General features: G+C 47.4%; 1 protein-coding gene and 1 pseudogene across 4 annotated transcripts in view; one reads left to right on the top strand and one right to left on the bottom strand.

The window, feature by feature from the left end:
• The window catches only part of LOC144168754 (organic cation transporter protein-like), a 184,926-nt gene that overhangs the window by 15,721 nt on the left and 142,499 nt on the right, over positions 1 to 26,706 (bottom strand). For all 4 annotated transcript variants that reach the window (XM_077697713.1, XM_077697715.1, XM_077697716.1 and 1 more), the window contains 2 exons: positions 1,290 to 1,504; positions 188 to 369 (listed from right to left, as the gene is read on the bottom strand). In XM_077697713.1, the coding sequence (XP_077553839.1) occupies positions 188 to 369; positions 1,290 to 1,504 (397 nt within the window). The remainder of the gene's footprint in view (positions 1 to 187; positions 370 to 1,289; positions 1,505 to 26,706) is intronic.
• LOC144168753 (uncharacterized) lies at positions 21,195 to 26,064 on the top strand (annotated as a pseudogene).

Below are 26,706 nucleotides of genomic sequence, written 5' to 3'. Positions count from 1 at the left end.
AAGACTATTGATTTGTAAGCAAGAATACGGACGAATGGAGGTGAAAGTTTCAAAGTCCTTCGTAAAAATAAGAGTTGTTTTTGGCTTAGATGATTACGAAATAGAAGGCTAGCGATGACTGCGGAACTGTTTCTGTACGCTACTTGGCCCGCTGCCTCTGCGTGGCGCTAGTGTTGCTTTCGCTCACCAGTTCTTTGGTGAAGGGCGCTAGTATAGCGCCCACCCTGCTCGTGGTGATGGACCAGCCGTTGGCCAGTGTGCGGACTTGAGTTGGGTAGAGCTCCGATATCTGCACGAATGTGACGGAGCTGGCGCAGGAGCTGAACATCTTTGTGACCAGCATAAAGCACAGTTGAAGCCACCAGATACCTAAGAAAGCAGGTCGAAATGTATCACTTGTTGCGAAAGGTTCATGAGCTAACTTTTTGTTCAATCGCGCAAGCTTACTGTTCACTCAGTTTCCCTCTGTTTGGAGAGTTATTTACGCCAGTTTGTTATATATTAGAAGACATGCATTAACAGGCCCAGCTTTCAATGCTAGTTCTCCACCGCATCAGTCACGAAATGTCGCGGACGTCCCACTCAGAAGGGAAAAGGTTTGGGCGTGTTGGTTCATCGTCAGACGGAAAACAAGCGCTAAATAAAAACACAGGACGCTTGTCCCGTCCACTCCTCGTCCTGTGTTTTTATTTAGCGCTTGTTTTCCGTCTGACGTCCCACTCCACACAATTGTGGAAAGTGACATCAAAACACCAATAAATTACGGGACAAAAAATAAATATCAAGCATGTACCCCTCAGCTGTAAGTATTTTTCAACAGCACAGAGTACAGGCGAACAGAAACAGTTGGGAAGATGGTTAAGAATTTTACTTTCCTTGCACGACATTAGGATTGCAGTAAAACTCGCATGCCTTCTATTTCCAGTAAAACTCGCATACCTTCTAAACTAGCAAACCGTTCTATTTCCAAGCACAGAAGGTACTAGTCAGGGTGCGTATAAAGGGCGCTATCTAGAAAGATTCAGTGGAACTATGAGCATGCTAAGACGACACCGCGTTTACAAACTTCAAGAGCGCTTGGAAAGAGCACGTGGATGCGGTGTCTTTATCGAAGTAGCCGTTCGCCTGTTTGGGCTTGCAAGTTGGCTTGTTTTAATTTAGGCGTCAAGGAAACGCTGCCGTTAATCGATGATGATGATGATGAAAGCAGACTACTTAACAACTGATGGAATCTCATGATTGCTGCGTCCGTAGATAACATGCAGTCACTGCAAACGGGAGGAACGCACCTGGTGGTATGAAAATTACAGCGACCGAGCACAGTGCAGCCGAAATGTACAGAAATATGTACGCTGTCCGTCGCTTCATGGCATTGATGAAGAAAATAGCGACCACCTTTTGCGGATACTCCATGCATGCCATCACGGCAAAAGTGATGTACGGGTTGGAGCCCAGCAGGATGCTGGTGTAGGTTAGGTTGTAGTACAATAGGGTTGAGAGAATGCTGAAAATAAAAGAAACAACTCTGTTAGCTCTTTAATGCCATTTCTCTCATGCAGCGAAAGGAATTGGATTAGCTGAATTAGTTTAAAAGGGACTTACAAGGCGTTTCTGAGAATCAGAAATGCTTCCCGCTTACGCAAGGCGAAAAAATCTCTAGACGGCACTAGTGACTTGGGGACAGAATACTTTCTCATATATGTTGCCATAGGTTATGCAACCAGCGTGCTGGTAACCTGTGTGATATACCATTATTAGGAAACCTCAGAATACACCTCGCATTACGTAATAGATACCTTTCCTTGCAACGAAATCATTTTTCAGTAACTGGTCATCTTTATTTCGATGCCCTTTTTTGAGCTTTTAAGATGCGAAACAATATTCATTTCATGCACAAAAGTACCCTACAGCGTGGTTAAATTTGCTGCTCACTCCCACGGTATAATTCCAGGATAATCCGTATTACACACTGCAGCGGTAAAAGGTATTCAAGTAATTTTATTCGAAAGATTTGAAGAGGTGTCAAACTACGGGGGGAAATTTGACCACCTTCGGTATTGAAATGCGAAAGCTGAGGAAACAGCGAAGCGGGTGGCCTCCACTAGCTTTAACTTGGCTTTTCTTAGCTCCGCACCTTTCTTAAGAGAAGTATGGTCAAGCAGCGAAGCTTTCTTTATGCAAACTCAGTTATATTAAAGCCCACAATTCACCCTCCTACAGTCCAAAATCAAACTGCCAAAGTCCGAAGCCAAATTCCATAGCCAACACCCGCGCTACGAACCAAAAGAAAATGTTGTGTGCCTGGGATGCGATAATAGCACAATTTCATAGACACCGGTACCATAACGGTTGGCGCCAGATTAGATTGGGGTTACGGGAAGCTTTTTGAAGACGATAGTCTTTCTTGGGCTACTTCAACCCAAAAATTTTGGTCTGTCTGTATGTCTGTCTGTCTGTCTGTCTGTATGTCTGTCCATCTGTCTGTCTGTGACTCGATTAAGCCACCCGGCCAAAGTAAAACAATACCTGCGCAATAGTCTTATATAGTCACAGCTAAATGTGCCCGTCTAAGTCCGGTGTAGGGTTCATACTTGTCAATATTGTTGAAGAACAACAACACATTACGCATGTATAAGACAACAAATTAATACGGAAGTGATATTTGAGGCGTTCCTTAAAAAAATCGTACATGTTTGATTTTGGCGAGATTAAATACTTCATCAACTGAAGAAAAAAATATCACTCCGCCGTCGCCTGCTGTCGCCCGCGCCATATAGCTTCTGGCGGTATTTGAAGAAATCAAGTGGCAAGAGTTACGAAAGGTTCCGCTAGATAGGCTCCACCTTCTGCTTGCAACGCACGTGGAGTAGGGAAACGCGGTTCTATAAACGTTGAAGTAGGGCGCCTCGATTAACGCGCGTCTTCGCCGTACGGCAGCGTTCGCGTCTAGACACCCGGTTTCAATCAGTGGAACGCGGGAAATTTAAAATGATTTAAGCAAACTTTTCGCGTCTTTACCTTGGGAGGGGCACGACGCAAGAGGAACAACATGAGAGGTGAGCGGGAAAGCGAAGGGAGGCATTTACTTCGCAAAATCCGATAAAGACTACCGTCTTTCGTCGGCATTTGAAACGAAAGGAGCAGATACACGGCCAATTTTTTTCTTGAGGCACGCGCTTCGAACATCTGCCCGTGGTCTCCACGCCACTTTCCCTCACACTTCATGGCCTAGCATTTTTCCCCCGTCCGATTTGTCGAGTGGAATTTCCTGTTAACGGACCGATGAAAGCGTAAACAGCTTGGCTGCTAAAATAGAGGGCCAGTGACCAATCTACTGCTAGAAGTGAGATCCAGGTGCCAGGCAAAACCATTGGTTGGTGCACCTGCACAAGAGTAACTGTGTGACCATTTCCATAGCCTGAAGCTATGGAAATGCGGCAAGTGGCCAGTGTACTTCGACAGAGAAGCCCCCGACTGGAAGAGGCGGAAGAATAATCGTTGAGCTCAGACAATAAACATCTCTCGGTTAGATACGTCGGCTCGTCGTTCTGCTGCGATTCCTATCTGCGTCTTCTGTGGCTGCTACGAGTGCTCATCGGTACGTCAGTGGGTGTTTTGGCCAGGGCTCAAGTTCTTAAATTTGGGCTAAAAATTTGCCGACCTGTAGCGGGGGGGCGGATATTAAATCACTGGCCTTAGGTCCCCGCGGGACCAGCAAGGCGTCTTGGTCCGCCAGCCTGCCTGCAAGCAGCTTACCCATAGAAGAATTCAAGCGGCATGGCGTGAAAAACATTCCGGTAGCACTTGTACCCACAGGCGACGGGGTAATCTGAGCAAAAAATTTCAAGCTCCCCCAAGGGCAGCTGTAGCTACTGAGTCACCTCTATATGGCCATCTCGGAAGTAAGGCATTACGACAGGGCAGGCCTGTTTGGGCGGATCCAAAGACGTAGACGACGTCGCGGGCCTGCTTCGGTGCACATCGTTCGTCTCGGTTCCCGCGAACAGCTTCATTGCACGGAAACTTGCCTGTGTGAAGGGCATTCTTCGGGACGTTGACTGAACACACTCCCCCGAGGAATCCTATAGGAGTTCAAAATGGCACGAGTAATGGTAGTCTACCGCTGTAGCAGAGTGGGCAATAGCAGGCGAATCCGTACCGCTTCCGTTGGAGATCTGGCTATACCTGTCTAGGGTGCCAGTCAAGTCTGCAAGTCATATCAAATGGACAAATACCGCTGCTCATGGTTTCAGGGTTCAGAGCTGTTGAAATGTCATACCCAGGGTTATGCGGCAGCAGTTCACAAAACAATTGCCGCTGTTGATACCGCGTTTCGAGCTACTCTATCTCCAATATTTGTAAAGTCTGTCCCGAAGGTAATCCAGAAAGTGGTTGCTCCGCTTAAGGAAATTCTTGTTGCGATAACTCATATCACCAGCCTATTGCTGAGAAAGTTAGGATGCTTACTACCGTTGGTTGTTTTTGGCCACCAGGCTAACCTATAACCAAGCTAACCAACCTCTGAACCTAAGATTGTAACTTATCCCGAAACATATGACACGCAGGCTATTTCAGGCTGCTCGTCCAAGAATACAGAACCATAAGATTCAGACTGGATAGCGACGAGCCGGTCACTTCGAAAGGACTTCAGGTTGTCAGTAAGAAGGAGGCTGGAATAGCTGCCACGGCTGTCCACATCGACGACTACTACGTAATGGGCGTGAGTGAAGTTTCTAAAACAAAGATTCTCCCCACAAAACAGAAGAGGCCTAGCTCCCCAATAGATGAAGCAAAAGCTGCAAGGGGCAAACCAGCAAACAAAGAGGTGTCCTTTAGGACCTCAGCTAACGGCACTGATATACTGGTAACCACTGTTGCGTCAACAGTCCACGAGTCATTATAGCCTCTCTGAAGGTTGTTCCCTGCAAATATCGGTCCGTTAGTTCTTCTTTTTGTTGATTTCAAGTGTTTACTTGCAAATTATAGTCCTGAAGTTTTCCACCTTCAAAAATCATGGCTTAATATTCAGAAATGTTTTGCATTGAGAAATTATCGGGTCTTGATGATAGACCGTAAATGTGGGGGGGGGGGGGTAGTTTACTAACCTTCATGAACAGCCTACCTACGCTCACTGCAGGGAAATGGCCTCTTCCATGAATCTCCAATTATCCCGGTCCTGTGCTAACTACGACCAGTTCATCCCTGCAAACTTCTTGATCTCATCTGCCCACGTAAATTTCTGCCGCCCCTCGCCACGCTTGCCTTGTCTAGGGATCCATTCTGCTACCCTTAAAGGCTACCTGGCCTTCGCATTACATACCATTCTGACGTCAATTTTTTCTTCTTAATCTCTTTTTTCCCTGATCCCGGAGACACACCGCTCTCTTCTTTTCCCTTAATGTTACACCTATCGTCTTCCGTTCCATTGCTCGCTGAGTGGTCCGCAATTTAGGTTGAACCCTCTTAGTCAGCCTTCATGTTTCTGCCCCTCAGGTGAGTACCGGTGAGATGCAGGTGTCATACACTCTCTTCTTCAGGGACAACGCTATCCTGTCCTTCAACATTCGAGAATGCTTGCCCAATGCAGTCCACCCCATTCTTATCCTTCTAATTATCTCTGCCTCATTGTTGGGATCCGGGGTCACTACTTGGCCTAAGTAGATATATTCGCTTTCCACTTCCACGGCCTCGCCATCGCTCTGAAACCGCTGTGCTCTCCCGAGGTTAGGTATTGCTCTACTCTTCGACATCAGGCCCGTGATTCTACTCTACTTGTACACTGCGGTAACCATGCTGTGCAATTAGTCCCCTGAGTTACTTAGCAAGGCAACGTCATCAGCAAATGTTAGGTCACTGCAAAAAGTAGTGAATCTGGAAGGTTACAGTCGGCGGTCTAATTTGCTTGTTTTTGGTGTACGCGAGGTTAAATCAGAATCTGAAGATGAACTGAAGGAGAAGCTTATTGGCAACATCTTTGATAAAGAGCTTGGCGTGAAGGTTGCATCCGTTGGGCGTATCCACAGACTTGGAAAACGTATCAAGGAGACCGGTAGCAGTGACAATGATAGCGGTAGAAGCGAGCAAAAAACTCGAGCAGTAATCTTCTACTTCCAAGACTTCAATGAGAAGAAGGCTGTTTTCAGTAACGTTGAGAAACTTAAAGGCTCGAAAATTTACATTCAGAATGATTATTTCAAAGGAACCCTCCGCAAGCGAAAACTTCTCTGGGAATCAGCGCGCAATGATAAGGATGAAGGGCTTGATCCAACACTTTATTATGATAAACTTAAAATAATGAAGAAACATATGTTTGGGATGATTTAACAGGTAGACGAGTGAAGCTCATTTCGTCCCTCGCAGAGTCGCAGTCGAAGTGACATGATCCCGGCAGGGGTTCTTATCGCAACAGGCTCATTGTATTGAATATGAATGCCCAAATTGTTGTCAATAAAACCGAATCCCTGGAAATTGCACAACTTGCGCACAACCCCGACGTAGAAGTAATAACTGAGACTTGGTTAACCAGCGATGTCACTGACGACTGCGTCTTTCCTTCATCGTTTTCGGTCTTCAGACGTGACCGTGGGTCACGAGGTGGGGGTGTGGCTGTTCTGTTAAAGAAAAATGTGAAAGCTGTGGTTTTGAATCAAATAGAACACCGCGAAAGCCTGCTTCTCAAGATAACCTTTTCTACTTTCACTTTTGTCCTATGTGCGCTGTACAGGCCGTCCCAGTTCTGATTCTTCTTATTTGCGAAAACTTCAAGGTCATTTGTTTCGTTTCTGCAATACCAGGCTTACGCTTGTTGGCGATATTAATCTACCGAGTATTGTTTGGCCTACTGGATGTGTGGGTGCCGCAGAACACTCTGATATTCTATCCGACATTATGCTAGCTCATAATTTAATCCAGGTTGTTCTTGAGCCGACCAGAATTTGCGGTACACCTAGGTCCGCACTCGATCGTGTGTTCTTAGATCGCAGTTTTTCTGATTATTCATTAAGCTTCGCGTTGCCTTGAAACATAAAGCGTGCCCATCGGAAGGCACGGCGGGCAAATAGTGAGTCATGGCAACAGCAATTTGTCTATTACCGGTCTTTGTGCAAAGTGCTCTATAAGCGGGATCGGTTACTGTACATCTCTGCTGTTGAAAATGATGCTACGCGGAGTTCCAAATGCTTCTGGCAGTACGTCCGTTTTCGCTCCGGCACGAAGAGCCGCGAACACATCAGCCTTCTCGATGAAAAGGGAAATGATATCGCTTCTGCTGCCGATGCATTTGCTGAGCACTTCAGTTCCGTATTTGGACCCAATACACTCTCCCGCGCCCGCGAACTGTCTTCTTCGAATTTCTGTATCACCCTTATATGCGAAGAAGACGTTCTCAAGGCACTCAAAACAGCTAAAGCCATCTCTTTCCTCTGGTCTGGATGGAATTCCCTCCGCACTATTAAAAGCTTACGGGGTCATACTAGCTCCGATTCTCGCTTCTATATTTAACAACTGTATAAAATCATCTACCTTTCCGCGCCTTTGGAAAATCGCGCGTATTGTTCCTGTGCTTAAGTCTGGTGTGAAAACAAAGGTAGACAAGTACAGGTCAATTTCTATCCTCTGCTTGGCAAGCAGACTGTTCGAATCAATTTTGCACGTAATTTTGTCGAGTAGTTTCAAAAACATCCATCTTCCAGAACAACACGGTTTGTTATCTGGCCATTCAACTACTACAAACCTTGTGTCTTTTATGTCCTTTGCCTCGGAAGCTGTGCATAGACGCGGTAAGCTCGATACCGTGTACTGTGACCTCAGCAAAGCGTTTGACGTAGTTGACCATTCCTTGCTTCTGCATAAAATGTCTATGAATAACCTTCCCGTTTGCTTCGTGGAGTTACTCAGCAGCTATCTTAATAATAGGTCATATTTTGTCTCTGTTAATGATAAGGAATCTGCTGCATACTATGCTTCCAGTGGTGTGCCTCAGGGACCTGTTCTCGGGCCCCTTTTGTTTTCTTTGTTTGTTAATGACGTCTCACCCTCTATAAATCACTCTTGCTTTCTGTTATATGCTGATGACATCAAAATATTTAAAGAAGGTACTAGCGCTGAAGATTGCATAGCTCTTCAATCTGATATGTATGCTTTTAGCAACTGATGCTCCACGAACAAACTTGCTCTTAGTGGCACTAAAACGAAGGTTATGCCCTACACTCGTAAAAAAAAACCCATACTTTATCCGTACGTTGTGAAAAGTGTGCCACTACCGCGGCATGTGTTGAAAATATCTGACCTTGTAGTGGTATTTGACAGTGCACTAAACTTTTCTACTCATGTGGATTCTATTTCTAAGCGCGCCCTTCGACGCTTGGGGTTTGTCTGTCAAATATCAAGAGGATTCAGCAACCCTGTCTCACTACTAAAGCTTTATTTGTCTGTCGTCCGCCCCATTTTAGAATATTCCTCTGTTGTTTGGAACGGCACTTACCAGTCGAACAGTAATGTACTTGACAAAGTGCAAAATAAGTTCATATCTACCCACAAACATCGATTCTCCTGCCACAGAGGCAATGGTTCAGACTTTTTTACTTCTCTCTCCAAAGTTTGAAGTCAAACGAACGAATGCTGACCTAATTTTTTTATTTAAACTTGTACACGGGATTATTTCTTGTTCGGAGTTGCTTCCAAATGTAAATCTTAGAGTAAAATCGAAACATACCCGTAAGTCTCCTATACTTCGTACCCGTAAGACATGCAATAGACACTGCACATTGTACCACCTTCAAGAAACATACAATCTTTACTCCCATAATATTGACCCGTTTCATACACCCCTTCGGTCTTACATGTGCGACCTTCTGACTTCTGTCTCTCCCTGTCTTGGTTACGACCAGTTTTAATTCTATTTTCATTGCCCCATTTCCCTTTATTTTGCTCGCCTTTGTTACTGTTCCTACTCATATATATCTGCCCGTTTGTATTGTCAAAATCTTTATGACACTGTGTTTTATCGTTTCGTGATTGTTCCAACTATAGTGCGCCGAAATCATTGATTTGGTTGAAGCACCTTTATTCTTCATTCTAGTTTTTTTCTTCGCTTGTATTTTGTTGTTCTTCTCACGTGTGGATGTATTTGTGTCGTCGTCTGTCTGTTTCTTAAGTGCGACAGAACAAAGGCTACGGCTGTACCTGTGCACTATAATAAAGAGATTGATTGATTGATTGATTATTATTAATATTATTATTATTATTATTATTATTATTATTATTACCTGGCGTCAGTTGAAGCTAAAGCAACTCATCAGCCGGGAGCCTTCTGGAAGTACATTCATTCTAGATATAGTACAACGAAAGAATCTATTCGTCTACTGGATTCCAACGGCGATGAGGTTGCAGATGCGGCCGACTGCTTTGCTCGTCAGTTTTCTTCTTTGTTTGGGCTTAGCGGTGGTAGTGATGACGGCAGCGTCTCTTGTCACCAGGACGGTTACTCCGCTTGTTTCCAATTGGATGAGAACATCGTGCGGGCCAGCATCAAGCGGCTAAAGCCCTCGTTTTCTTCTGGGCCAGATGGTATTCCTGCTGCAATTCTAAAAACGTATGCAAATATATTTGTTCCTGTGTTCACCTCAATATTTAATAACTGTCTCCGGTCTGGCACGTACCCTCGATCATGGAAAATCTGTCGTGTATTCCCTGTTTTCAAGTCAGGCCCAAAAACCGACCCCATGAACTATAGGCCAGTGTCGCTTCTTTGTTCTGCCTCTAAAATATTCGAGTTATCTCTTCATAAGGTCTTGTCTTTCTCACTTAAACACGTCCTCATTCCTAATCAACATGGCTTCATGCGTGGTCGCTCAACTTCCACAAACCTCGCATGCTTCATGGAGCAGGCTGTCCCAGCAGTCATTGGTAGAAGGCAGCTTGATGCGGTCTACTGTGACATGAGCAAGGCCTTTGATGTAGTCAACCACTCGTTATTGCTTGCCAAGCTCATTCTGTTAGATGTTCACGCTTCCTTAGTGGGTCTTATACGTTGCTATCTCCAGGAGCGATATTGCTATGTAAGTGTTAATGGTCAAACATCATTTAGGTACAAAGCAACCAGTGGTGTACCCCAGGGCTCCGTTCTGGGCCCCCTTCTTTTTTCCATTTTCATTAACGATGTTGCTTCTGCCATTAAAAATTCTTTTTTGTTGTATGCTGATGATGTGAAAATCTTCAGAGAAGTGCGTAATGTTCAGGACTGTAATTCTCTTCAGGCTGATATCGTGTTATTCCATCGTTGGTGCACCAAAAACGACTTAATTTTGAACCCCTCAAAAACGAAAGTTGGAAAACTCAACAGCTGCAATACTCCTATAAAATAGCAAGCACTGCACTGCCGAGGGTGACCGTAATTCGTGACTTGGGAGTACTATTTGATTCTTCTCTGACTTTCTCTTCCCACGTTACACAAATTACCGGACGCTCTCTTCGATGTCTGGGTGCTGTCTGCAGGTATTCTAGAGAGTTTAAAAGTCCTCTTACTTTCTTAAAGTTGTATTCGGCTCTGTGCTTACCTCTTCTCGAATACGGTTCTGTTGTTTGGAATGGAACTTGCAAGTCCAATAGTGACCGCATCGAAAGGGTTCAAAATAAGTTCCTTTCTATCTTTAGGCACCGTTTCCGTCATGTACAAGAAGACGCAAACGGCAGCATGTCTTGTCTCAAAAGTATTCCTTCCCTTTGGTGTCGACGAATGAGAGCTGACATTATCTTTCTTTATAAACTTCTTCATGGTGATATTTTGTGTGATGACTTGGTTGCACTTATCAATGTCAACTTGCCGAACAAACTTTTCCGAAGATTTCGAACTTTCAGAACAGATGCTTTAATTAAACGATGCTCGTCCATCTGCAGAATACAATGTGCATATAATGAATATTCCGATCGTCTTGATATATTCCAGAGCTCTTTGTCTTTGTTCTCTAATGAATTGAAAACTGTTGTAACTTAAGTGCCTTTATGTCATTTATGTGCCGTATTTCTGTTCCGTATTTATTTTATGCAAATCATCATCTTGCTTGTTTGTTTTTCACTTTTCCTGATTTTGTGTTGCTTGAATTTCTGTCGGTTTAAGTGTCAGTGCTTGTAACGCTGAACTTCGTTTTTCCATTTTGAAACTTCCTGACATTTTGTTACAAAACCTTTGTTTTATGTGTATAATCTATCTCCGTCATGTGCATTGAGTATTTGCTTGTGTATTTTCAATTTTTCACGTGCCTTCAACGTTTTGCTGGCCGGTTGTCATGGCTTCTAACACTAGGCTTCCTTTTTTTTTTTTGCTGTTTTGCTGTTTTGCTTTCTGGGATCTCTGTAACTATTTTTATCTTATTGTTTCTTTCATATATACGGTTTTCTGTGTTGTGTTGTCTTGATTTTAGTTTGTTTTTATGAATGCTTGTATATGGTGTACCAGTACCAAGACCCTAGGGTTGTTCCTGGGCACCAAAAATAAAGGTTGATTGATTGATTGATTGATTGATTATTATTAATATTATTATTATTAATATTAATATTATTATTATGTCTGTAACTATTTTTATGTAACTATCCGTGCGCCAGCACGCACGCCTGTGACTGTTAAGTACATAAACATGAATATTAAACATGTATGCAGGTTTTCACGAGACTTCCAGTCTCCTCATTCGTTCCAAAAACTTTTTATGACAGTTGGTATTCCTCAACTTGAATATGCCGCTGTCATTTGGAATTGAACCTGCATATCTAATTGTAAACGTGTAGAGCGTGTACAGACCGAATTTTTATCAATATTTATGCGTCGTTTTCCCTCTGAGCCTCTCCCGATAACTGTCTCTTTACATTACCTGCGAAACAGCTCAGACCTTCTTTTCTTATACAAACTGCTTCATGGTACAATTTCATGACCGGAACTGCTTGCAGCAATCGACTTTCGTGTTACGAAAAAAGCAACAAGGCTTAACCACCCTTCCCACACAGCTGCACAACTTAGCAGACGCTCTCCTCTTGATAGACTGCAACGCCTATATCACCTTCACTCCGGGGAACTTGATATTTTTTGCCGTCCCCTTCGGGGGTTTTTGGCCGGGCTGTTAGCCGTGGCGCGCTAACTTCGCTTCGACAGTACTCGTGTTCTTCATTTTTCTCATGTGTGCGTTGTTTTCACAGAGTTTGTTCTCATTTGTTCGTATATGATGTTGGTGCTGCGGGCGTAATAGTTCTATGTACTATGACACACTTCTGCAGACAACTCTTCCTATATATTTTTAAGTGGCCCGGGAGGCCACAGTAACAAATGTTTGTATAACTTATCACTTTACGTGAATAGTTACAAATATTTCCTGTACTTTGTTTTATACATTTTTGTGCAATTGATGCTTCATCCTATTGCCATGGTAATTGTACGATGTATTTTTGCAATGTACCATAATTTACAGTATCTGTTATTCGTGAAATGTGTTGTGGCTTGGCGCTGACGCAAGTACCGTCAGTGCGCATGCGCCGCGAGCGGCGAGTATAAGAGCAGGGCGCTCGTTGCAATAAATGTTCTTTCCTTCCCCGGCACTTGGCGTGACTGTCATTTGCTATATCAACTGGCGACGAGGATGGCGGCAAACTGATAGCGTTACCGGCGTGTTCGGGATTGCTGCTGAAGGGGCGTCGACGGAAGCATGTCAAAGTTCTGGGAGTTTGACGCTTACGTCGAAGGCGGCGATGAAGACTTCAGTTCGTACGTCGAGCGGTTCAACCACTACTGGAAGGTTACCCAAATTGAAGACGACAGCTTGAAGAAGTCCGCTTTCATCACAGCCCTCGGGAAGCACCCGTACAAGACCCTCAAGGATCTGCTGTTGCCCTCAAGCCCGGAGGAGAAGTCGTTCGAGGGCCTCGTGAAAGTCCTGAAAGAGCACTACGCACCGGGGAGTCAAGTCATAGCGGAAAGGTTCAAGTTCAACCACCGATACCAGCTAGAAACGGAAACAGTTTCAACGTTTGCCGTGCAACTACGACACCTTGCTGCCAAGTGCGCATTCGGGAATTTTCTGGACGACGCATTGCGCGACCGGTTCGTCGCGGGGCTTCGGAACCCTGCAATCCAAGCGGCGCTGCTCAAGAAGAAAGAACTTAACTTCGAGACAGCCTGCGAGTTGGCGAGAACCACAGAGTTGGCCGAAAAGGAGTCGAGAAGTTTCAGGCCGGCGGAAGCCTGCGCGTCGACAGAAGGGAGCGTGAACTCTATTGGGAAAAAGCGTCCACCGCAGCACAAACCGAAGGTGAGCCCGCCGTCAAACTTTTTCACTGCTGGTACTTGTCACAGATGCGGTGAGAAGCACGACGCTAGCGAATGCCGGTATCGGAAGTCGAGATGTCACTGGTGCAAAAATTTGGGACACTTGGCGAAGGTATGCATGAAAAAGAGAGGCAAAGCGGTCAACGTTCTTGAAGCAGATAGCGAGCATGACCAGTTGCAACTTTTTCACGTGCACGGAAGCAAACAGACTCAGCGTCCCTATCAAGTTGAAGTTAAAATTTTTGACCAGCCAGTGAGCATGCACATTGATACCGGGGCAGCTGTTTCTATTATCAACGACCAAGTCTTTGCGAAGCTGCCGCGACAAGTAAAGCTGGAAAAATGCCCGCTCGAACTGAAGACGTACGGGGGCACTTTACTGGAAACGAAAGGACAGACGAATGTTGTCGTGGAATACGAAGGGCAAAGAAAAACTTTGCCTGTCGTCGTCGTTCCCGGACTACAACCGTGTTTGCTGGGACGAGATTGGCTCGCGAAGCTGAAACTAAACTGGGCTCACATTTTCAGCGTAGAAACGGAACAAAAAGTGAACTACTTGCTTCAGAAGTTCCGGGACGTGTTTTCCACGGAAATAGGCTTGATCAAAGGCTATCAAGCGCAAGTGGTGTTGAAAGATGGAGTTCAGCCAGTGTTTTGCAGAGCCCGAGCTGTTCCCTACGCACTGAAAGACCCCGTCGAACTGAAGCTCCGCACGTTGCAAGAACGAGGAGTCTTGGAGCCAGTTCTGCAGAGCGACTGGGCCACACCGCTGGTGACAGTGCAGAAGGCTGACAACATGGTGAGACTTTGTGGAGACTACAAAATCACGCTCAACCCAGCTATAAAGACTGAGCACTATCCCCTTCCTTTAGTGGAGGACATTTCCGCTGTGGCAAGTTCTTCACAGTACTTGACTTGTCAACGGCGTACCAACAAATTCAGGTGCATGAAGACTCTCAGAAATTGCTAACAATTAACACGCACCTGGGACTGTTTAAATGCCTGCGCATGCCGTACGGAATTTCTAGCGCACCGGCCATTTTTCAGTCTGTCATGGACGAGATGCTCAAGGGGCTCAATGGAGTTGCCTGTTACCTGGACGACGTCCTGATTGCGGGAGCCTCAATTGACGAATGCCTGAACCGTGTCGAGGCCGTCCTGGAAAGGTTCCAGCGCCACGGAGTCCGGTTGAAGGAACAAAAATGTAAGTTTTTTCAAGACTCCGTGAGGTATTTGGGCCACGATGTTGACAGTGCCGGAATCCACCCATGTGAGGAAAAGATTGAGGCGGTGAAAAACGCACCAGCTCCGACAAACCAGACAGAGCTCAAGGCATATCTAGGAATGCTAACATTCTACTCGAAGTTCATTCCCCAGATGTCAGCAAGGCTAAAGCCTTTGTATAATCTTCTACAGAAGAACCAGCCCTGGCATTGGTCCCAAACCGAAGAGAAATGCTTCCAAGAAAGCCAACGGTGGCTCACTCATGAAAGCGTCCTCACTTTCTATGATCCGTCAAAACCGTTAGGTTTAGTGGCGGACGCGTCAGCCTACGGAGTGGGGGCAGTGCTTTTTCATGTAGTTGATGGCCATGAAAAACCAATTGCGTATGCCTCCCGAACCCTCAGCAAGGCCGAGATAGGCTATTCGCACCTCGAAAAAGAGGCTCTAGCAGTCGTATTTGGAATCAAGCGATTTCACAAATACATCTTCGGTCGGGAGTTTACAATATACTCGGATCACTTGCCACTGAAGGGTTTACTAGGTCACGACAAGCCTATTCCTGCATCAGCCGCAGCTCGAATGCAAAGGTGGATGCTTCTACTGGCAGCATACCGCTACACATGGCAGTATCGCAAGGGGCAATCCGTCGCAAATGCGGACGCACTATCGCGCATTCCGTTGAAGAACGCGCGCGATGCAAGTGACTACGTCCAGTTCTTCTCAGTGGCTCAGAATCTGCCCTTATCAGCGGACTCGATTCGAAAGGAAACGCAGAAAGACGCTGCGTTATCGAAGGTTCTGTTGTACACGAGAAGCGGTTGGCCTTCAAAAGTAACCGATGAAATGCTGGCACCGTACTTTAATAGGCGCCACGAACGCCACGAACTGTCTATAGAACGTGATTGTGTCACGTGGCGTAACCGTGTTGTTGTGCCGTGTTCGTTGCAAGGTCCGGTCTTGCGGCTGCTACACGAAGGACACCCGGGAGCCACTCGGATGAAAATGCTGGCACGAAGTCACGTGTGGTGGCCTGGGCAGACCGAAAGCATTGAACAAACGGTGAAAGAGTGTGAAACTTGCCAGCTGACTCAAAATGCCGCCCCGCGCTTGCCCATAACGTCATGGGAATGGCCGACTCGGCGTTGGCAAAGGATTCACCTGGATTTTGCTTACAGCAACCCGAATTGGTTGTTGGTGCTTGTGGATGCCTACTCTAAGTGGGTTGACGTCGTATGCATGACCGTCACAACGGCCGCAAAAACTGTGGAAAAGCTGCGAACCATTTTTGCAACGTTCGGTCTACCAGAAGAGGTAGTGACAGATAATGGACCGCAGTTTGTTTCTACCGAGTTCACGACGTTCCTTTCATCCAACGGCATACGCCATAAAAAGACACCACCTTATCATCCAGCGTCTAACGGCACTGCGGAACGACTTGTACAGACCGTTAAGAAAGATCTCCAAAAGCAACTGCAGGATGAAAAAACGCGAGGTGTGCAGAAGACTATTCAGCACCGTGTCGACCAGTTTCTTTTCCACTACAGGAACACCCCTTGTGCAGCGACGTCCAAGACTCCAGCGGAGCTGTTCCTGTCATGGACCCCGAGGACACGGCTTACACTGCTACATCCTCAGCTCGGGGATCGCCCGGAGAACGAACGGGGGGGCACGGAACATCCTGCTTCCCGGTGGCGCGAGTTCAACGAAGGTGACAGGGTGCGGCTGAAAGGAACGAGACCAGGTGACCCTGCGTGGCTAGTTGGCACCATTATGAGGCGAGTGAGTGCGGTGACATATGCTGTGAACGTCAACAACGAAGAGCGTTATGTGCACGCCGACCACTTGGTAACACCTACATTTCCCGTTCCTGAGCCAAGAGTGATTCGTCACCTTGTACCCTTGCCAAGACGTCTGCCCCGTCAATTGCCAGAGCAGTGCCCTGGTGAGACTCAGCCCGAGCCTGAACCAAGCCCGGTGCCAACCCCTTCAGGACCACCAGCTGAGGAACACCACGAGAAAATGGGACAACAGAGAGAGGGTTCAGAGACCATTCTTCGGCCATCGACGCCTTCCAATTCCAACGCTGCAAGCCCGAACGTCGGAGGCGAGCAAAGCTTGGAAACTCGAGTGCGAGTCTCCCCCACACCTCTCCGTAGAAGCACAAGACCCAAGCGAAAGCCAGATCGTTGGGGTACGAATAAGAGAAAAAATAAGGGGGGAGAAAGTGTTGTGGCTTGGCGCTGACGCAAGTACCGTCAGTGCGCATGCGCCGCGAGCGGCGAGTATAAGAGCAGGGCGCTCGTTGCAATAAATGTTCTTTCCTTCCCCGGCACTTGGCGTGACTGTCATTTGCTATATCAAAATGTAGTTTGGATACCACTTTTAATTTTATTCCCTATAGTATTCCAGTTAGTATTCCAGCTTTTTATTGTTCTTCACTCCCCCACCTTTTTTACTGGCTGTTTATGTGTCAGCCGCTGATGTATTTCAATGCGGCCTTTTTTTTCCCTCTCAGTGCGCCAGCACGAAGGCTTCGGGCGCACGAAGGCCTGGGAACTTTAATAAAGGTTCATTGAGTGAGTGATTGATTGATTGATGGATTATTATAATATTATTACTATTATTCTCGGTAACCGAAGTTCGGCAGTGCAACGACCGGCTCCGCAGGGAGAACTCACGCGCGTTATCATAACAGACGGACACCATCGTCTCTCTCCGATCGGAGGTTAGACGCCTGCGCGACGAGCTGTCGCTGAGCGCCGCATCCATACGGCTTCCCGGTACTACACCTCCCAACCCCAACTTGGCTGCGGCGGTTTGTGTTCAGAGTGTCGGTGCATCGAAAGCGACACTCTCAATCGCTGCAACAACACCTTTCCGACCTCCCACACACCTGCCGCCAAGCGCCCCAGCGGCGATGACAACTGCGACGCTTCGACTGTCTGCCTTGCTGCCCACCGCTTCAGTGAACGTAACATCTCCCAGTTGTGGACTCCGGGCGACAAAGAGCAATGAACCAGCCTTACTTGGATCATCCGACTCGACGGGCTTGGTTGGTGTAAATCCACCGATGCGCCGTAAGCTCGTTTCTAAATCCAAGTACGACGGCGGGGCAGCTCCAAGCCCGCCTGTCTTCAGTAAACGTTGAACCGCTATTCTGCAACCGACTTAAGACCAAGAATAAAACGTACGCATTGTTCTGTGTCGCTGTCGAGACATGTACTTTTGTTCTGTTTGTTCAAGCCCTTTCGAGGTAGACTTCATTCTGACATGACTCTTTCCCCCAACACCAACTCCGTTCCACTCGATGACAAAAAGCAACGATAGCTTCGAAATATTGTATCAAAATGACCGCGGGCTTGGTACTAAATCTTCTTTTTTCGCGAATGTTTTGTCCTGTATATACCGAATCTCTGTTATCACAGAAACTTACATTCCAAACGACATTTCCTCCGCTCAGTATTTTCCTCCTAATTATCAAATTTATTGTGCTGACAGACAGTCTGCTTCTTTAAAAAAAAGGCGGATGTGTTCTTGTAGCGGTAGAGAGATCGCTGCAATGCGTTCGACGTACGGAGCTTGAAACACCAGGGGAATGTGTCTGGCTTGATGTGCGCCTCCTCGAAGGCATTAAGCTCCTTATTGGGGAGTTCTATGTTCCCCCTCATACTACCCCTTCCGTGTTCAATAGTGTCATTTCTTCTATCGAGCAAGCATCTACAATTAACAGCAATCACAAGCTGCTTGTCTTGGGCGACTTCAACACACCAGGCGTTGAATGGGATAACAATTAAAGCAAGCATGATTCGTGATTTCTCAGCATTTACTTCGTTACACCAATTAAATCGTACCAAGAACTGCAGTGGCAGAATTTTAGACCTTTGCTTCACGGACATTTCAAATGCGAAAGTTTTTTATTCGGACATTGCTTTTGTCCGCCCTGATACATTTCACCCTCCACTTCTTATTTCCGCATCTTTATCCGTACAGCGTGACACAGCTCCATCCTCATACTCTACCCGTCGCGGTTATTGCTTTAGGCGGGGTGACTATGTAGGTTTATACCAATATCTTTCCTCTGCAGATTGGTCCGCTGTTTTGATCCACTCTGATGTTGACGCGCAAGTCGAGTGCTTCACTGAAATTGTAAAGAATGGTATGGACCGGTCTATGCCAAAGAGCAAACACTCGCAGAAATTTCCTTCTTTGGTTCCCCAATGAACTCCAAGCTGCCCTTAAGCTGGAAGATCGCGCAAAGAAGGCACGTGACTCTGGCCTCGATAAGTGGAAGGTAGAGTTTTGAATGCACCGCTCAACGTGTAAAAGCCCTATAAAAAGACTATAGTTCCTATATTGAGCCACTGGAGATTAGTGCAACGCGTGACACTTCAAAATTCTGGCAGTTCATTCGTTCCCACTCAAATAACGCAGATGATAGCATTCGTTTAGTTGATTCTTCCGGGGCTGAGGTAACTGATGTAGCCAATTCCTTTGCGCGTAAATTTGATAGCACTTTGGCACATCGCAGAGACAACGAGACATCTCGATTTATCAACAGCGTGCGTGGGGCAAGTTCAGTTCTCCTTGATGAGAAGCTTCTATTTGAAAGCCTCAAGCACATCAAACCTCCTTTGCCGTCTCACCCAGATGGCATTCCCGCGGCCGTTCGTAAAACTTTTAAAGATATTATATTCCCTGTTCTAACATCTATATTTAATAATTGCTTATCTACTAACACAATTCCAGCCACACGGAAAATTTGTAGAATATATCTTATCTTTAGGTCAGGCAACAGCACAGATCCAAAGAACTACCGGCTGGTTTCAATCCTCTATACCGCGTCCAAACTTTTTGAGTCCTCGTTAGTCACAGTATTGTCTTCGTGCGTAACAAATGCGTTGTTATGGGATCAGCATGGCTTTATAACTGCGCGGTCAATGACAACAAAACTTACCTGCTTTATGACGCATGCATCCAAAGCAGTCACCGACCGAGGCCACATTGACGCAGTTTAATGTGATCTAAGTAGGGCTTTTGACCTTGTTAGTCATCCACTCTTGCTCGAAAAATTTTTGCTCGTGACGTCAATGCTCCACTAGTTGCCTTACTAGGAAGCTATTTCTTAACAGACGCTGTTATGTCAGTGTAAATGGCCAAAGATCTGTCAACTACATTCCTACCAGCGGCGTACCTCACCGGTCCATGTTGGGCCCGCTTCTGTTCTCTCTTTTTATTAACGACGTATCTACCTCTGTTAAGAGCTCGTTTTTTCCTTTTGTATGCTGACGATAGAAAAGTTTAAAAAATTAACAATTGCCCAGAGGACTACCTTTCCCTTCAACATGACATCTCATCTTTCGCACGCTGGTGTGCTGAGCAAGGATTAATTCAATACTCTAATAAAACCAAAGTTATCACCTACAGCCGGAAAACACATCCCTTCCAATTCTCTTACATGCTTAATAGTGCTCGTTTGTCAAAAGTTTCCGAGGTTAGAGACCTTGGAGTGCTGTTCGACAGTTCCCTCAGTTTCACTCCCCATATACGACAGATGGTCGCGCGGGCCCTTCCCTCTCTGGGTGCGGTGTGCAGGTTTACAAAAGATTTCAATTCTCCTGTTCCTTTTTTAAAGCTTTACTCATCCGTTTGCTCCCCCAATTCGAATACTACTCTGTCATTTGGAATGAAACCTGCCAGTCCAACCACCACTGTCTTGAACGGGCAAAGAAAAAATTCCTGTCAATATATAAACACCGACTAGGACGCAGTTATGTTTCGTCCTCTAGTCAACTACAGCTGCCCTGGGGTTCTAGACGCGATCGAGCTGATCTTTTTCTGCAAAAGCTGCTACACGGAGTCATTTCCTTACCAGAACTTCTGTCCAAGCTTACGCTCCGAGTTCCCCAGAAGTGCATGCGATCGCGCTACCTATTCCATACTGGTGCAACTAGTAGTCGTCACTCGCCTATCCACCGACTGCAAAGCTTCTACAACTTTCTTGGTGGCAGATTGGATGTTTTTAATGGCTCCCTGGGCTAGTTTCGTGCGGGGCTGAGTAGTGTTGTTTGTAGCTAACGGTATATGTCTTACTCTGTTCACATAATTACTTTATGCCCCCTTCCTTTACTTGCCCGTAACTGGATTTTATTCAACTTCTCGTTTGTGTAGCTTTCATCGTTACTTCACTATCTTCTAATTGTCTGTGTGTTCACTTAACCAGTACAATATTTGTGGCTAACTCTTCCGTCCCTAGAGTGTGATATCGTTGTTATTACTGTTCTTTGTGCTTGTATTAGTGCAGCGTACTTTTAGTGGTCCGTGTTGTATGTATCATACATTTTTTGTTTTTATGTTTTTTAGTGTACCAGCACTAAGACACCACCGTCGTTCCTGGGCGCTTACAATACATTGATTGATTGATTGAATATTATTATTATTATATGCACACCCATCCCTCAGAAGGATCAACATTTGGGCGATTTGGTACTGGTTATGTATCATCTTGATGAAACAGCGTAAAAAACGGGGACACTAGGAGAGAAAAGACGACAGGACGACGCTGACAGGACGACAAGACGACAGCGTCGTCCTGTCGTCTTTCCTCTCCTAGTGTCCCCGTTTTTTACGCTGTTTCATCAAGGTGAGACACACCCATCCCTCGCCTACCTATTATGCAATTATTCATGTGAAAGGTCATGTTTTGTGCGTGTAAATGGGCAGACCTCACATTGCTATGAGGCCACCCGTGGTGTCCTTCGGGTCTCTATATTCGAGCCACTACTCTTTTGAATCTTTGTTGGGTTCGAAAACATCCGCAACCACTTGAAGAATGTGCGGTTTCATCATTGCCTCTACATTGCACCCTGCTCGACCAAGCGGCGGCGACCACAAGGCACAGATCAGAGCCGAACCTCGCGGAACCTGGCATCACATGAAGTGTTTTCGGTCTGCGACGAACCCGTGCGAGCGGCCGTGGACATACGATATCCCAACGGATCGCGCGGAGCTACGTGGCCGACAATGCCAGTGCACGCACGTGTGTGTTATGACGCCATCGCAGGTGGCGTGATGTTTGCACCACAATGGGAAGGCGCACCACATTGCGGAGGATCAATTAAACTCGAAGTGACCCTGTGAATTACGAAGAATGAGGCAAGGACAGTGCAAGACCGCAAGCGACGAATGATCGCCTTGAGAGAGGCTGTCGTGCATCGGATAATTGGCCGGAAGGAACACGGGCCGGACATTTCGTCTGCAGCCAATGGGAAGCTCACGAAAGGGAAAGTGCTGTTCTTTGATTGGGCTGCAGGGAATCATTTGTGTTTAGAAAGCCTATATAACCTCTTGTAAATACACTCTAAATAGAGCAGGAGACGCATTAAACACTCTCTTTTCTCAGATGTCGTGGTTTTCTGATCCTCAAGGTGCCAGCAGATAACGAGTTCGTCTTCATTCCTCATGTCAGCGGCATCCATCTGCCGCTCAACCATTAAGGCGAACGTAAAGAAGAAAAGGGAAGAACTTGACTGGCGCAGTACGACAGGATCTGCATGGCTGAGCTGAGGACAGCAGCGGACAACGACATCGGCCGAGACTGATGACAACCATCTCCACCTGACTACCACAGCAACGGGCCAACGAAGCAAGGCTAGTCACCGATTTCCGAGGAGGACTAGTGCCCCGCAAGGCCACTTCAGGCGGGTACCTCTTGATTTCCTGTCGGGCGCAGAGCAATGGCAAAGCGTTACAACTTGCGAGACAGAGAAAAAGACAACTCGGAAATGAACGGGGACGGGGCAGGAAACTTGCAGGCGTTGGAGGTCACCGACAGCGGCGCGCGGGGTCAAAGTAGAGGCACGTCAGATACGGCGTCGGGACAGCAGCTTGACCTGCTTCAGCTGCAATTAAAAATTGCTGAGGCAGAAAAAGAGAAGCAGCGCTTGATGTTAGAAAGCCAGCGGCTGAGAGCCCGTAATGGGGCTGAGTCCAACGAGGACGGTGACAGCGTATCGCTTGGCGGAAGACCAGAGGAAGACAGACGGCTGAAGTTTTCCAGCCTGCTAAAAGGTGTACTGGCGCCTATGTCGAACCAAGAGGCACTAGTGCCAATGTGGTTTGAGGACGTCGAGGCAACACTCGATTGTTCTGACGTTCCGAGCGAGTGGTGGCCTGGGCTTGTTTTGCCACAGCTGAGCGAAAGGGCACGTGGACTGCTGTGCAGGCTGACAGCTGAGGAAAGAAAAAAATTACCTAAGCTTAAGTCTGGCATACTTGACGGTCTGAGGCTTTCGGCAGCGGAGTACAAAAGGTTGTTTCCCTAGTCTAAAAGAAGAGAAAAGGAGTCCTGGGATCAGTTCGCTGTGTGCCTGGAAAACTATTTTGACTATTATGTCGAGAGTTCAAAGACAAGCACATTGAATGAACTCAAGCAGCTAGTTGTCGCGGATCGCTTGAAACAATGTTTGAGCCCTGAGGCGAAGGCGCGTGTTGTTCGTAATGAAGAGGATGTGTTTTTGTCGCCCAGTGCCGTGGCAAAGCTGACGGAGAGATTTGAGGAGAGCGAAAGGTCCAGGCCTGCGCAAAGGAAGGCAAGTGTCGAGGAAGGGCAAAAGAAACCTAAAATGCTTGCAGGCGGCCCCACGGACGCGAGATGGAAGAAACGTTGTTTTGAATGCAGGAGCACTGATCACTTTGCCAGGGATTGTCCCCAAAAGGGCTTTGTTGCAAAGCAGGGCACTAAGTCAGCAGTGCGTCCAGAAAACAGACCGGTTGTCGCGAGAGTGATAAGGCCTGCATTCGAGTCTACCGTGGGAACGACAGACAGGGTTGGGCAAGATACGCAGCCGAAGCAGCACGGGTTGGCAACGGTTACGCTTAAGAGCTCGGGGCAACCATTTGACGCGGTAGTGGACTCAGGAGCTGAAGTGAGCGTAATCAGAAAGTCTGTTTTACCTAGATACGACTCTACAGGGTCGCAGATAAAGCTGACAGGAGCGTTCGGGCAACAAGTAATAGCGGAGTTGGCCTACGTCCCGCTGACAGCGTCCGAAGGAAGTCCGTACGTAGGATCCGAGGCGGGTCAGGCGGCCGTGCTTTCTCCACTCACGGACAAGCTACTCGAGGGGACTGATGCACTCATCACGCCCAACGATTGCGCACAACTTCTTGAGGAAAGAGCGTTTCCAGACGGGGTGCCAGATTAGGGGCCAACAGCCAAAGAAACAGGAGCCGCAGCTGAGGAGGCAGGCGAGACATGCGAGGAGCAACCGGTGAATACCTGTGTTCTAATAACCGAGGGCAGCAGCGAGGCCCCTGAGCCGGTTAAAAGCAAACGAGAGGAGTTCCGCGATGCTCAGGTGGCAGACCCGGCATTGCGGGATGCTTGGGCGCAGGCAAAGGCCGGAATGCATGGCATGCTTGTTCAGGACGAGTTATTGTATCCCCAGGAGTACGTCGCGGGTCGCGCGTGCAAACAGCTGGTGCTACCGTCGCACAGGCACAAAGAAGTGCTAAAAATGGCTCACGATTCACCATGGGCGGGACATTTAGGAGAGCGCCAAACGCTGCAGCGGGTGAAAAGCTCATTCTACTGGCCGCGGGTGTCTCAGGACGTAAAGGAGTACTGTAGATCGTGTCATGAATGCCAGGTGAAATCTCTGGCGAGGCAGAAAGATAGGGTTCCGATAACGCCCTTGGCCAGGCCCAGTGCGCCGTTTCAGACGGTAAATATTGACTGCATCGGCCCTCTGGACCCTCCTTCTGCTAGGGGTCATCGCTATGCGCTTTGCTTGGTAGATTTGCACACCAGATGGCCGGAAGTAGTGTGCCTTCGATCACTAATGGCAAAGGCTACTTGTGACGCGTTACTGCAGATATTTTCTCAGCATGGAGTACCGCAGACAATTTGCTCGGATCAGGGCACCAACTTTACGTCGAGGCTAACGCAGGAGATGTTGCAGAGGTTGGGAGCACAGCCAGGTTTTCCACACCCGATCATCCTCAAAGCAACGGGTTGGGGGAACGCTGGAACGCCACGTTCAAAAGGATGCTTTTCCACATAGTCAGCGAACATGGACGCGAGTGGGATAGGATGATTCCTTTCTTACTATGGGCCTATTGTGAGGTTCCGCATGCCACTACAGGGCGGTCACCGTTCGAGCTAATGTATGGACGGGTGCCGCATGGACCTCTCTCCATTCTCGAAAAGGCTTGGTCCGGAGACTGGGTTGTACCCGAATAACTGGGTGTACCCGCAGCAGAATACCTTTCTAGGCTTCGAAATAGCTTGAAAGAAGCTAGCGAGCAAGCCGCTCGTCAGAGCGAGGCCACTCAGAGGGAGTACGTGAGACGCTATAACTTGAGGGCCACGGACAAACAGTTTGTTGCTGGGGACCAAGTACTATGGCTCGAGAAGGACGGAGAAGGCAAGCTAATGGCAAAGTGGAAGGGACCGGTCACTGTTATCGAGAAACAGCGACCATACAGCTACATGATCGAGCTCGAGGATGGATCGCGCAGAGCGGTTCACGCTAACAAGCTTCGTTCCTACCACACACGAGTAGCCGCAGTAGGAGTAATATTTGAGGGCGACCAAGAATTTGGAGACGTTCCGGTTATACCGTCTAGGACACAGGTGCAGGCAACGCTACATCCAGATCACATCGGGAATTTGGAGTCTGTTCAGCAAAAGCAGCTGCGAGACTTAATCACGAGGCATTCGAGGGTGTTCGGAAACAAACCAGGAACCTGCAGAGGGGGTGTCCACTGAATCAAAATCAAAGCAGGGGAGCAAACCGCGACGCGCTATGCTTACAGGGTACCGATGGCGTTAGTGCACGAAGTGGAAAGGCAGGTGGATGAACTCCGGGATTGGGGGTTAATATAACCTGTCGAAAGTCCTCACGCGTATCCACTGGTCTGTGTATCAAAGAAGGACGGCGGCATTAGCATCTGCTGCGATTGCAGGAAGCTCAACGAAATAACAGAGGCAAACGCATTTCCCATGAGGGTGCCAGCAGATAACGAGTTCGTATTCATTCCCCATGTCAGCCGCATCTGTCTGCCGCTCAACCAGCAAGGCGAGCGTAAAGAAGAAAAGGGAAGAACTTGACTGCACTTTCCATGCGTACTGGCCCGACGGAGCGGTAAATGCAGTGCACAACTGCGTGTCCTCATCTAGGGGTATTTGCCAGTAGCCCCTGAACATGCCTAGCAGAGTTATGTACTTTGCCTTTGCTACCTATATAACACATCTGTCGGTACGCTCATGGAAAATGATGCCCTTCGCCCTGAAGAATGCTGCCAGCACATATCAGAGAGTCATCAATGGTATACTAGCGCCGCATAGGCAGTTTGCTTGCGCATACATTGATGATGTAGCAATCTACTCAGAGAGCTGGGAGGAGCACCTCGAACACTTGGACAAAGTGCTTTCACCGCTGGACAAGGCAGGGCTGACGCTTAACGTTACCAAATGCCGCTTTGCACAACAAGAAGTCAAATTCTTGGGTCATATTGTGGGTTCAGGCCGGCACGGGACTGATCCAGGGAAGCTCCGAGCGATTAAGGAGATTCCAGCTCATGAAACGAAGAGGCAACTTCGTAGTTTCCTAGGTTTGGCTAACTACTATAGAGACTACGTGTCTGAGTATTCCAAAGTCGTTTTGCCCCTAACTAACTTGACGGGCCGACGTATTCCGCAGAAATTACCTCGGGATACACAGGCGCAGGAAGCCTTTGACCAGGTCAAAGATTGCCTAGTGCAGGCATCCGCGCTGCAAGCCCCAGATCCGGGGAAAGAATTTATCCTCGCCACGGACGCATCCGATTACGTAATTGGTGCGTGCCTAGCACAGCAGGACCACGAAGGCAAAGAGTGCCCTATCGCTTGTTTAAGCAAAAAGCTTAGTCCGGCCCAGACTCGATGGGCCACAATCGAGAAGGAGCCTTATGCGATCATTTGGGCTCTGTCGAAGTTAGAGGCATGGCTTTTTGGGGCCAGAGTCAGGGTGATCACTGATCACAACCCGCTCAAATTCCTAACCTTGACCGCACCGCAGAGCGCAAGGCTGACACGCTGGGCGTTGGCGCTACAGAAGTATAACCTGGTAGTCGAGCACAAAAAGGGGCTTCTAAACGCTAATACCGACGCCATGTCGGGGTTGGTGACTTCC

The sequence above is a fragment of the Haemaphysalis longicornis genome, unplaced genomic scaffold (genome assembly GCF_048455015.1).
Source record: "Haemaphysalis longicornis isolate Haplotype H1 unplaced genomic scaffold, Haemaphysalis longicornis Haplotype H1 scaffold_2, whole genome shotgun sequence".
Taxonomy (NCBI): Eukaryota; Metazoa; Arthropoda; class Arachnida; order Ixodida; family Ixodidae; genus Haemaphysalis; species Haemaphysalis longicornis.
The sequence above is the reverse complement of the archived record's forward strand: the minus strand, read 5'-3'. Positions and strand labels throughout refer to the sequence as shown.